Source organism: Tenrec ecaudatus, chromosome 14, assembly GCF_050624435.1.
Source record: "Tenrec ecaudatus isolate mTenEca1 chromosome 14, mTenEca1.hap1, whole genome shotgun sequence".
In the NCBI taxonomy this organism is placed as follows: domain Eukaryota; kingdom Metazoa; phylum Chordata; class Mammalia; order Afrosoricida; family Tenrecidae; genus Tenrec; species Tenrec ecaudatus.
The window spans coordinates 123,594,652-123,608,342 of NC_134543.1; the positions used below are offsets into that span (position 1 = coordinate 123,594,652).

The 13,691-nt window shown below is 44.1% G+C and overlaps 1 protein-coding gene across 1 annotated transcript in view; it reads right to left on the minus strand.

The window, feature by feature from the left end:
• Positions 1-5,281: 5,281 nt before the first annotated feature.
• VPS13C (vacuolar protein sorting 13 homolog C) overlaps positions 5,282-13,691 on the minus strand; it is a 193,033-nt gene continuing 184,623 nt past the window's right edge. Inside the window, exons 80-83 of the mRNA XM_075531422.1 lie at positions 13,132-13,220; positions 10,158-10,281; positions 7,843-7,926; positions 5,282-7,545 (exon numbers count right to left, since the gene is read on the minus strand). Coding sequence (XP_075387537.1) covers positions 7,444-7,545; positions 7,843-7,926; positions 10,158-10,281; positions 13,132-13,220 — 399 coding nt within the window. The 3' untranslated portion in view covers positions 5,282-7,443. The remainder of the gene's footprint in view (positions 7,546-7,842; positions 7,927-10,157; positions 10,282-13,131; positions 13,221-13,691) is intronic.

Consider the following 13,691-nt stretch of genomic DNA (forward strand, 5'->3'; position numbering starts at 1 on the left):
GCGAGTGGCTGACTGGAGCTCCTGGTAAGACAGGAAGCCAGAAATACACATTATTTTTCCTCCTTCAAGGAGCGGGGAGTGAGCTCGATCGATAGGTGGAGGTCACCACCAGAAGCGAGAATGATACTGAATATAAGGACCTTCCGACTATAAACCATTACAACTCTATGAATTGAAAAGCTAAAACAATGCCCCCCAAATGAGTTTTCTTCAAGGGGAAAAAAGTGTAATCTTGTGAAAATTGATCATTTGACATAAAGTAAGAATGATTCGTGCCACTAAAAGAACTGAATTATAATTCTACATTAACTGACCAGGTCATTAATTTAAGGTCCAGTGGGCAGTATAGTCTTACTCACTAGTCTGTGTCATGGGGCAATCGGTCTTTACAAACACCTAGAGTTTCCCATAGTGTCCATTCACCATGTGGAAGGAAGACTAGTCAGGCACGCGTCCCACCGTGCGCCCTTGAGGACCAGTCTACAGAGTGTCGTGAAGGTCTCCAGGCTTTACCCAGAGGGAGGTCTTACACGGACACAGGCCTGTTTCCCACCGTTAGTTTGTGGTAATCATCCCAAGTCCAGTGAAATGGCACATAGACCTTGCACTTAGTCCAGAGTCTCTCAGGAGTCAGGTTCCCTTGTCTTGGTTCAAAGAAAGAGGCTAACACTTCTGTAACAGTTACTGATAATCTATCCAAATGAGTGTAGAGCCCAGGGCATTTATTGAGAAGCAGCCTTCGGTGGCTCTCCTAGTCCAGGCCCGTTGTAGTGCCTTTGAAAGCGCCAGTCACCCTACAGTGGATGAAATGGGGAAGATTGATAAGAAGGGCACTCCACAGGGAAGGGCGCTGTGCCCACGCAGCCTGGCTTCTTGAGTTAAACCATCCAGAGATCTTGTTTAGCCAATCCGCTCCATGCCCCTCCTCTGGGGAGGCTAAAACTTTACAGCTTCCAAACGGCAATCTCTGACACCTGGTCACTCCTTACATTTCTACTTTAGAATATCAGGGGTGGTGCTCAGTGTCCTCCCTAGCTAAACCCCTAAGCCAGCGGTTCTCCACCTGTGAGTCGCAACCCCTTTGGGGGATGGGGGGACTTTGAACGACCCTTTCACAGGGGTTGCTCAATTCCTAACAGTAGCAAAATGACAGTTATGAAGTAATCATAACCTTGGGGGGCGGAGGGGGGCACCACAATATGAGGAACTGTACTAAAGGGTCGCGGCCTTAGGAAGACTGAGAACCACTGCCCCAGCTGTTGTGATGACGTGTGTATTAAACCAAACTCCCTACCACGGAGTTGATCCTGTCTGGTTCTGTGGGTTCCGGACACTCGCCGTGTTAACTTCCTATACTTTACAGCCACCAGCCATGTTTACCAGTAAATGGCCACAGGCAGACGAGATGGCATTGAAGAATTTGTTAGAAAATATTTAGACTGAGAGGCTGGGTTCGATTTTGAAAGTTACTGTGGAAGTGCTCACAAGCATCACTCTGAGGCACAAAGCATGTCCGGTGCTGCTGTTGAGCGGCATGCTGCCCCAGCCCTATTTTGAAGAAGAGACACGGATGATTTGGGCATGGAATTCTAACGACCCAGCGGTGTTTTGTGGTTGTCCGTACAGTGGCTTTGAGTCGGCACCTAACAACGGCAAATGAACCCCAAGAAGCATCATCCCAATGCGTTCAGTAGTATCCAGAGGAGCCAGCACGGTGGCTGGCGCCAGCATCCTGGCTCTGAGGCAGAAAGGAAGGCAAGAGGCAGAAATAGAAGCTGAGTGGTCACTGGGGCTCCTATATCCCCAAGGGTCTGGGGTAAGCCTTTTGGCATCTGCTTCTGCCCCACTGCAAGATCAATTGTAACATTTATCTACGCTGTTGCCACAAAAACACCACAAGTGTGGGCTTTCAGGAGGCAAGTTATTTTCTCAGTTTCTGAGGCTGAAAGTCCGAATTCAGGACGTGCCCTCAGGGGAAGAAGACCTTCTGTCTCTCATCCTTTTTCATGAACATAACAGAGACCACCTGTTCCCAAATGGGATTTTAACCCAAGGCCCAGTACAAATCTTGAGGGAGACAAAATTCAATCCCTACTCACTAACATTGATTCAATTCTGAACCATAGTGACCCTATAGGTCAGGGTCTATAAGAGTCCTTGTGAGCATCCATGGGAGTAGAAAGCCCCATCTATCCTGCAGTGTCTGGTGGTTTTGAACTGCTGACCTTGCAGTTAGCTGTTCAACAATCCGTAGCAGGTAAAAAACAGGAATTAGTGGCCTTTTATTTGTAAAGGGACAAACAGCACACTGTGTAGGCTCTTGCATATAGTTTCTGTCACAACCGCTCACCGGCCAGGGTAGCATGAAAGGAGCCAACACACAGGGGTGCGGGCGGTGTGTTCCACTTAGACTTAGGTCCAAGAGCAGGATGTAACTGATGGCTGTAGTTGGCTGGCCTCTGGCATAAGACCCACTTCACAGTACCTTTACTAGTGTTTAGAGAGGCACCAGAAACATTACAAGAAGCTGGCAAAAGAGACTGGTTCTTACCTGAGAGAACAATCACCACCACACGGCAAATGTTTCCTATGAAAACAAACAACACCCAAAGACCAAAATCTGCTATCTAGTCTTGAATAATGAAAAATGGAAAGGTTTAAAACAGGGTGCTTAGTCTCCTGGGAAGGCGCTGGTCTGCTTTTCAAGCTTAAACAAAACAATGATGGAATACTGAATCCCCTTTTTGTTGGTCGTGGACTATGAACTTTGACTATGAACATGGTCGGGGACTATGAACATGGTCGGGGACTATGAACCCGGTGAACCAAGTTGCTCTATTTCATTACAACCGTAATTATTTCCCACTCCACACCCAGGTTTAAGCATGTTAGTCAGCAGGTGACAAGTATTTAATTAATATGCAGGGAGGGTAGAAATCGTGATTAGGTCCTTTTGTTATATACTTTCCCCCAGGGTTGCCATAAATCTTTATCGTGCACAATTGTGTAACAACACCTCAGTCTCCTATATGTCAGCATTAATTACTTCCAACACGTTATCCAAACAACAATTCCCCGGCACAGCTGTAAAACAGCACTGGCCTGGTCTGAAGAAGAAAGACAGCCCTCTTGGCAAATTTAAACTGCCGAGGAGTGCTTGCTTCACTATATTCCTCAGTTGCTCGTAACGGGATATTTTTCTAAAATTCTAGAAGCAAATTTAATCAACTGAGAGTTCTGTGGGTCCTCAATCTCTGAAGTCTTTGGGACCAAATGTTTCAGAAAACAGAACTTTTTCAAACTTTAGGGAGGTAATAGGGTGGACAGAGCCCTGGGGGCACGGCAGGCGGGCGGACGGGCTACCTACCAGTTGCCCTACAGGAGACAGAATGGCCGCCTGCTCCCATGAAGCGCTTGTCCCAGAGACAAGCCCCAGAGGGGCAGGGCAGCTCCGCTGCAGAGCGGCTGTGCGCTGGAGTGGGCTCGGTGGCAATGCATTTACAGACCACAAAGCTCACACTCTCCAGCGGAGTCGGCAGAAGCATCTGATTAGCCAGCATGCTTCGTTGCTAACAGCCAAACTCATTCATGGTAAAGAGAATTCATTGATGGAGTCCATACGGATTCGACTGATGTCAGTTTAGTTTGCTGCCAAATGTCTGCTTCAAACTTAGAAAGCCTGTGTGGTTTTCAGAGTTTTCACACCTGTATACAATGCACCAAATATTTTACTTCTCTGTTTGCATATCGATAACTGACTCAAGAATTGTGGGTAAGGAATTGTGTGTGAAAGCAAAAGCAAGTTTCCTCGGTACTAGAGTGGTCACTCTGGTGGCGAGTCCCCACCAAAAGGGCTTGTTGTTCAAGGATTTGTGACAGGCGGCTTGGACAAAGTCATCCTGTATTCTTCAAGAATTGTTCATTTCCCCCACAATTAATTAACTAGTGGGTCTTCTAGTTCTGTCCGCCTTTGACGAGTGTAGAGCTTTTTAATGGTTTGGTTCTTGCAAGTCCTGAACATTCACTTTCAGGTCTGGGGTTGTAAACAGACATAACTCAAACCCACACCTGCTGCCACTGCATTGCTTGTCACTCCGGGGCCCTGTAGGCTGAGGGGAACTTCTCTGGAGGTTTCCAAAGCCGTGGATCTTCTGGAAGCAGCTTCCTCATTCTGCTGCCCAGAGGCGGATGGGTTCCAATTGCTGACCTTCACTGAACAGCCAAGCACTTTCACCACTGTGCCACTGTGTACCCCACTGGCTGTACTCACAGAACCACACACTCACTACCACTGAGTCAATGCCAACTCCCAGCAACCCTTCCAGATGGCTGCTCTGTAAGGGAGTGGAAAGCTCCGTCTTTCTCCTGCAGGGGTTTCGAACTGTGGGCCTTTCAGACTGCAGCACAAGACGTAACCACTTACGTGTCTGCCGCTATGGCTTCTATAGCTGTAAAGGCAGCACCCAAGTAATGTACTAGGAATGCAAATCCGCCGAGAAGGCGGAGTCCACCTTTTCGGCACTTCATGGCGACACTAAGTCCTGCAGCACATCTTTAGCAAGAGTCCACCCTGGGTCTGAGTTTCTCAGGGGTCTTCGGTGTGCACTCCCTCCCGTATCAGGAGCTTGCTTCAAAGCCCCTGCCTGATGGCTCCGGTCTCCGGGAGGAGCCCACTCAGCCCGAGATGTGATCCGGTACTGTGGTTATGATCCAGGTTAGGAATCGCCATTCCCACTTCTCCCCTGATGAAGCGTGGAGCTTGCGAGAGACAACAAGACCAACTGGGGCAATGCCTGTGGGAGGGAAAACTGTGAAGGAATTGTGCGAGTCTTCCAGGGAAGTGCAGTGCAGGGAGACAGAGGGAGAGGCAGACGAGATGAGAGGACAAGAAGGGAGTGCAAGTAGCTGTCTGCAGAGCTTTTCCAGGCAGCCCCCACAGCAGTTCTGTGTCTAAGGCCTACACAGGGCCAGCCTCAGTATCCCTGCCAACTCCAACACCAGTCACTGGCATGGTCCCAGTACAAAAGCAGGGCTGGATGTCAGGTACAGCCGCTGGGGTCTGGGCCAGTTCCCTCCTCTGTATTCCGCCAGCGTTGGAGGTCTGCCGCAGCACCTCCAGGGTGGGAAAGGGCCTCTATGCCACCAGGCTAGAGCTGCACTGGACCAGCATGCTGCCAAGCCTTGCTCAGAGTCCCCGGCCATCTCCCTACCGCACAGTGACCAGAGGGGAGACAGCAAACGGCACAGGCATACTTAACACAAACTCACCAAGTTTCCGCACCTTCAAACATGCACCAAGTATTTTATTTCTCTCAGTTTGCATACACAGAATTGACTCTGAAAGCACTTAAAAAACCCAACAGAACACCCGTCTCAGGGGATTGAATCCTATAAAATATTAGAAAGTCTGTTTCTAATATAATACGTTTATACATGTCTATATAATGAAATGCTAGCTTGATATTTTGTATCAGCATTTCTTTAGCAGATGATTAGTGTAATAGTGTCCCAAGATACACTGTTAAGAACTATGATACATATGAAAAATAGTCAACCCACATTCCTGATTATGTCCATCTTAAAGACACAAAATACTAGCACATTTGTTATGAAATTCTCTTTATAATGATCCCTTTAACAAATGACAATTGGCCACTGGCTTAAGTCTGTGGAAAGGATTAAGTATAATACTTTCTTTCACAGGGGAAAAAAAAAGAGAAAAGATCTGTATCAGAGATCAAACATCCAGGAAAAAATACATACTGCTTTCTTTTTGGATCACACATTAAACAGCAATACAAAAAAAAATCAAGTTTTATGGTGAAGTCATTAAAAAAACCAAATACTAACAGAACTACCTCACCTCAACAAAAACCGCGCAAACCCAGGTGGTCCATGTGCTCATTTGGTTCGCTAGCCCTCAGTGATCCGATAGCCCACGCCGTCCTCAAGCCACCTGCAGGCTCCTCCCGGGAAGCGAAGGCCGTGGCAGTATTTTTAAGCGCGTTGATAGACTGTGTATTTCTGACCAAGAAGCCCTGGTGGTGCAGTGGTTAAGCATCTGGGCGGCTCACCAAAAGGCCAGTGGCTCAAAGTCCCCAGCCACTTTACAGGGGCGGCACTTCTGCTCTGGAGACTGACGGCAGGCAGTTCCACTCTGCCCTACAGAGTCACGGATGGGTTTGGGTTTGCTTTTTGTAATTCTGATGAACAGAAGTGGGACGCAGAAAGGAAGAAAAACTACCACCTGCGTTGCTGAAGCGATTCTCGTAGGCCAGCTCGTTCAAAGAACACATCTCCGCTCACTTTCCAGCGTAACCACAAAGGCCTGAGGTAACGTACACACAGAGCAGCTAGCTCCCCACCCTTCCTCTGAAGTACCTGAAGGGGCCCTGACTGCACAGGGAGCTTCGGGTTGAGCTGCTAGCCCCCAGAGCTCAACAGTTCGATACCACCAGCCGCTGCTCTGTAGAAAGATTCGACTTTCTGTCTTGAAGAGAGTGAGCGACAGGCTCAGAAATGCAGAGGAGCAGTTCTCATTTGAACTACAGGCTCTGTGCGAGTCAGAATCAACTCAGTGCTGGTTGGTAATAAGTGTTTAAGATACATCCCTAGAGAAGCATTAAAGTCTTTTCACTTTTAGGAAGCCAGTTTCCGGGACTATGGTACTATTGAATTTTTCATATTTCTGAGTCTTGAAGAACTTAAAGTGCAATATTTTAATGTATCAGCAAATTATAACTATGCCATGGAAGTTCATCTTTGAAAGAACATGTAAATAATCTTCAACATTTTGTGAATGCTGTATTACATAGATTATAGAGTATCTTAATGTTTGATTGGTCTACAAATCTTCATCTTATAATGCAAAGAGGAAAAGTAAGTACTAATTAAGACATGTTTTAATTACACGAAAAACAATGTTTTCATGAAGATAAAATGGGAAACGTCCTTTCTCCCTTTTGTGGCTTTTCTTTAATCAATTACCAGCTTTACAAAATGTGACTTCAATTCAATTATTGAACAAACTACCCTAAACAACAGTGTCACACGTCCGCCATTTGTCCACTGGTGAAAGCCCTCAGAGAGCAGTGGGGAAGCTCAGCTCCTCCTCCATCATCAGTGAGGCCTACTGTCCCTGACTTGGCAACGTTAACGTTCATGAGAACTTCACTCTGAATTTGAAGTAACGTTTCCTTGCAGGCCTGGCCCATTCAGGTGACAGTGTAGAAGTAAATGGGTAACACAAACATGGTTTCCAAATCAATGAAAAATTAAAAAGGAGGAGGGAGGAAAGCAAACATTAGGTGTTCCAGGAAAAAATATTCTAAAATTAAGGGGTTGAGGAAAAATTCCCTTTCACAAGATAAACAAGTGATGGACAGGCAAGGCAGAGGGCAGGTTCTCCTGTGGCAGCAGCTCACGTGTGCACTGGGAGCAGGCTTAATATGGTAGCTGGGGCCGCAGAAGCTTCAAGGATGACTGCTTCACCAGCATTTTCTGGTGTCTCCTGGACTGCGCATCTTCAATGGCATTATAGGCTCTCTGTAAAAGAAGGTCATTGTCACAATGCTGAGAGGCAAACACAAGCTCACTTGGTGGAAGAGCGGCATGAACGCAAGCATTTGCAGAGTATGCTTGTTGGGGCTCCACGCAGATGCAGTCACCCGTGGAATGCCAAGTAAAGGCCTCCTGCCTACGGAGTGCCCTGGCTTCTGAGGGTAAGCTTCTATGTCGAGAGTTATTAAGGAGGGCTCTGGAGAGAAGTAACGGTATTGTGACCCGAGCAGACTTTTTCTGCTTCAAGAGGGTGAGGAGCTGTTAAAGGTAAGCTGTGTGTACCTTAGCTGTGGCGCTGTCCCGCAGATAGACTTTCCGGAGACAGCCTTGACTGGCGCTGTCTTTTCTGTGGAACAAACTCTGATCCTGTTTTGAAAGAAAGGATGGCAAATGAAATGAATCTTAGAAAGAAAGTGTGAAATCATAACCTTTAATTAGATGCTTAAATGGCAATTATATTTCCTAACCAGTAGACCAACCAAACACACATATGCAGAAGTGATGCCAAATAAATCATTTTGGTATAAGGTAACGGTTCCATGTGTGACTTGCTAGAATTTATGAAATTGGATGAGTACACATCTCTCTGTACAAAATAATGGCTTTCTGCCCGTTATGATGCATGCCTACAGAGATGCCACTTGATAGTTCATCATTTCTTTGGCTGAGAGAGACAATTCTTACATAATGCAAAATACAGAGTCAATTCTCACCACTCGTGTGAGAGGACGGTGATAGCTGAGGAAACATAGTGATACAATCTTTCCTGATCTGAAGACTACACTTCCTACACCAAGACACTTTAAACCCCCGCCCACTTTGATTGTGATTTGGATAGAGTTTGCCAAGCAAATGGGTTTTCCATTCAGCAATTGGTCCACATTTTGTTTCACAACCCTGTTTGCAATGTCGCAGCATAATTCCCGCTTCCTCCCTGAGCTTCCCATTTCCGCGTGCCCTCCTTCCCGGGCCCTCCTGCCTCCTGAGCACAGGCTACCCTGCTGCTCTCCTGTGGCTGATGGGCCTGAGGCATGCCTACCTCCCAAAAGTGCTTTACACTGTTTAGGCCTATTTTTAAAAATGGTTTTATTAGGGGCTCATACAGCTCTTATCACAATCCATACATACATCAATTATGTCAGGCACATTTGTACATTCATTTCCCTCATCATTCTCAAAATATCTGCTCTCCACTTAAGCCCCTGGCATCAGGTCCTCATTGTCCCCCTCTCTCCCTGCTACCCCCTCCCTCATGAACCCTTGATAATTTATAAATTATTATTTTGTCATATCTTGTCCTGTCTGATGTCTCCCTTCACCCCCTTTTCTGTTGTCTGTCCCCCAGGGAGAAGGTCACATGTAGATCCTTGTAATTGGTTCCCCCTTTCCAACCTACCCTTCCTCTATGCTCCCAGTATCGCCACTCACACCACTGGTCCTGAAGGGATCATCCTCCCTGGATCCCCTGTCTTTCCAGTTCCTATCTGTACCAGTGTACATCCTCTGGTCTAGCCAGATTTGTAAGGTAGAATTGGGATCATGATAGTGGGGGAGGAGGAAGCATTTAAGAACTAGAGGGCAGTTGTATTTTTCATTGTTGCTACATCGCACCCTGACTGGCTGGTCTCCTCCCCGAGACCCCTCTGCCAGGGGATCTCCAGTGTAGGCCTATTTTTTTTTAAGCTGAAACTTAAGCTACGGGAACATTTGAATTTTGACACCTCACATGAGGTCATACTGTGATATGGCAGCATGTGTAAACTTCCATGAAAAGAAAAGTCGATACAAATGAAAGAATAAGAGTGCTTGTATTTCATAACTATTAAATTTTATGGTAAATGTGTTCCAGAGTTAATAGCGCAATCATCATTTTCATTTAGGAAAAAATAGATATGTTATAGAGCTTACTGTCTTTAGAATGATAATTTGTGGTCTGTTTTTTAAAGAATGCAAAAAAGTTTATAACATATATAATAAAAATCTTATATTTCAAAGAAAGGGTATCTGAGGACTACACAAACTATGGGATATCATTTTTGCTAATTACATGATTATAACTGAAATTAAAGCTCCTCCATAGGAGAAGATGTAACATAGGGAAGAGAGATGTGACCATATTGTTCCGTACTTACATTATATCGGTATTCTATAAATGCCAAAGATGACAAAACATAAGCTATTTCAGATACACATTTATGTACACCAAAGCACCTACTGAGGATCACCTAAGAACCAAGAGATAGCTAATAATAATAGAATGAGTGCCCTGATTAAATTTTTAAAAATGTAAAAATGACAAGACAACATTTTAAAAAAATCTTCTATTTAGTTGGGCTCGAGTCTACCAAAAAGAAGTAACAACATCTTAATTCTTTCAGCAGGTAGTGCTTTTTGACTCTGCATTCACAGGCTGTCAGAAAAAGGAGAGTTAAATCAATGGCTGGCGTCACCCCTCACATAGCAGCATGTAATAATACTGGTTAAGATCATCTCTTTCACAACAGTGCACAGTTCATTGGAAAATAGGGTCTGAAAGCATTGGCCGTTGCTCATTCAACAAACTCTCGGCCCTAAAGTTTTGTTTCATCTTTTCTTACCTTCGCTGAAATTTTTAGCAGATTCTCATCCACACTAGGAGGACACAGGAAGTCCTCAAATGAACACTGCCAGTCAATGGACATATGGCCCAGGATCTCAACTTCCTTTATACACATCACTCGTCTGTTGGGGAAAGGCAATAATTATGAATGTTCATGACAGCTAATTTTACTCTAATATCTCACTCTGTTAATGGCAAAGGTAACTTAGTAAAATGGAACTTGGCACTTAAAAAGAAAAATAACTTACTTTGTTTTGTCTTTTTTTTAAAGCCAGATAAAGAGGAAATAGAGCATACCTAACAACTAACAAAGCTGACTTTCAAAACAATCCCCTTCTGACAATCTCACAGAATTCAGGACAGTAGCATTCATTCATTTTTTTGTAAGGTGACAAAAAAAAGATAACAAAATACTTAATGAGCAGGCTGTGCTCTCACCTGGGGAGCAAAAAAGGTAGAAGTCCCTCAACATGCTTTACCGGGAAAACTATTGATTGCTCTTTCCTGTCGGTCACTGGTGTCTTCTAGTCAAGAACGAATATGTGGGAAATGTCACAACTCCAAATGTCAGCAAGGATTCACTTTAGGCTGACTAATCCATCTCAGACTTAAACACTTTAGCTTTAACACACTACATCACACCACCCTGAGCATGCCATCGCCTGCAATAAACAAAAACACACACACAAGACATCCACAGTCACTCTAGTGGCTTATCAAGAGAAAGTACCGAGATAGCCACCTTCGGTTTGAAGTTCCAATACCAGAAAGCAGAGCCAATGAAGTAAAAGGGTTGTCGATGAACTTGACACATAATACCTAGGAAACACAGGCATGGGGCTTCCTCGGCCAGCAGGAGAGAGACACAGAGTGAATGCTGCAGCACGATTAGGTAAGCTCTGACGAAGAAAATTCTCGGGGGCACAGGACAGAAGGATTGGCAATGTTCCTAAAGCAGGTGACTGCAGAGGCAATTCTTGAAAGGAGGGAATTCTATGGGGAAAAGGACATGATAATTCAGAAAAGAGGGAGAGTGCCGGATGGAGTGGAGTGCCGGATGAATACAGAGGAAAGAAAAAATTCACTCAGGGTTGGACTTTGGAGAGAGAAAGAACGTGTGTGTGTGTTGCTTGTGTTTCTTTTCCTGATTTACCACCAGCACCCACACACAAACATTCCTGATGAAATTCTGACTTGAATACACAGGTCCTGGGAAACCTTGGCTCAGTAAGTGGTGAGAGGTAGAACAGAATGGCAGCAAACCATCCCCCGAGGAAGTTACTGCAGTAGCGGACTCAGGAGACAATGTGAGCCTCAATCAAGGACGTGGCTGTGGGTGCGAGTGCAGAAGAAAGGGTGACGGGAAAGGCAGTCCTGGGTCCAAGTAAGGTCAGCACAATTTCACCAAGGTAAATAAAGACACTTAGAATCCATGAGAAAAAGGGATGATGTGATTATTTACCAAACCATAAACACTTCTGTCTAGATAATTCTGTGAATGATTTCACTTCTTCTGATGAAGCTTCTCTTTAAAGAAGCAGGCTGGTCTAACAGTTTGAATCCTACGTCCCAACCTTCCTTCCTCTCCGACCCAAGCAACTATTTTATTTGTTGAGGGATATAATGCAGATTCTTCCTGCTGTCAATACTTTTCTCTAATCCTAATCCCTACTTCCCTACTCCTACAAAACATATCACTCAGAAGGTTCTAAAGTTTATTAGTCAACAACTACCACTTTGTAGGTATTAATTTAGGGTAAATCGCAGAAAAAAGGAAGGACCAAAAATACAATATAGACAAATGATGTGTGGGGCCCTACAGGAGATGTAGGGCTCACCCCTGAGTAACAAAGGAAGAAACTGAGATACTACAAACCTCACATCCTAAAGAAACCCAGTTGATAAACAGAGAGATAAACAAAAATGATAAAAACATGGTTCAATGACCAAGGAAAATATGAAAGAAAAGGAAAATCCGTGAGCTCAAAGACAACCATGAGAACTACAGCCAACAAGAGAAACAATCAACCAAATATGCAAAAGAATCCCAAGATAAGAATGACGTGGGACATCATCAAGAGAAACAGCCTGTGTTTCATTGGAATCCTGGAATGGGAAGAATCAAACACATCTACAGAGAAAATGGTAAGAGAATTCCTGGTTGAAAAGTTCCCTAATATCACAAAGCAGGAGACAGTAACTATTCAGGAGACAGAGTGCCCCAAATGGAATAAAATCCAGAAAAAAGCTATCAAGTCAAATGATCCAAGTTCAAGGAAAAGGAGAGACTCTTGAGGGCAGCTAGAGCAAAAGAACTTGACCCACAAAGGAGACCCTACAAGGATCAGCTCGGACATCTCAACAGAAACTAGGCAAGCAAGAAGACAACAGAGCCACATATACCGAATTTTGAGAGAAAGTAACTGTCAACCAAGAATCCAGCAAGCATGAAGGAGAGATAAAAGTACTCCCAAACTAAGAAAAACTTTAAAAATTCACACAAACAAAACAAGCATTAAAAAGAAAAAAACATTAACTGGATCTCTCTGGTCAGAAAATCAACAACAGTACACAAACATGGAACCACCACAATGTACAATGCCTCCCAGAAACCAACACACTGAAAAAACACCACAGATCTAGAGGGAGAACAAAGATAAAAATAAACACAACACACACCCCCAAAGTACCAAATACAAATACTACAAAATGACACCAACAAATTCACATTTATCAATAAAAATAACAATGGATTAAATGTGCCAATCAAAAGACAAAGCCTCAGGCTGGATTAGGAAATGAGTCATCAATAGGCTGTCTTCAAGAGATACACCTCAAACTCACAAACACAAACAGGATTGGAAGATGAAGAAAACCCCGGCAAGCCAATGGCAACCAAAAAGCGCAGGAGTGGCAATATTCATCTATGATAAAATAAGTCAATTTTTCCAAATGTCACTTGAAGTCAATACCTATTAGTAACCATTAGAGTTGCCTTCTTAGTTCCTGGAATGTTACAGTGGTATCTGTAAGTCTCTTCTTCTAGCTTTTTGACACGATTCTGAAAAGGAAACAGGTTTAAGACTTGGGAAAACATCCAAATAGTATTTCCAATGGTTTGTATTAGTTAATTATGATAAAGGTGCTAGTTAATTTTAATAAAGGTTTATTAAAAGCACAATTCTACATATTAATCTATGACACTAGAAAATACTGTATCATGTTCATAAATTAACTTCCATTGTCTTAGAAGACAAATATATAGATTAAATGCTTACCAAGTGATTTTCCAGGTAAAATATATTTCGTGCCATAATAACTTTGAAATACGTAAAAATATCTAGCAGAAGCCATCACACAGTTCCATTAATAAGCATGAGTGCATCTTAACAGAAAACGGATACATTATCATGGCACAGGATGACATCTGCTGCACTGTCACAGTGGGGATCTCTGACCCACGTGCAGCAGAATGCACAATCTGGACCGGTGCTGCCGCAACCTTTTCCAGAGGAGCGATCAGCTTTCCTGT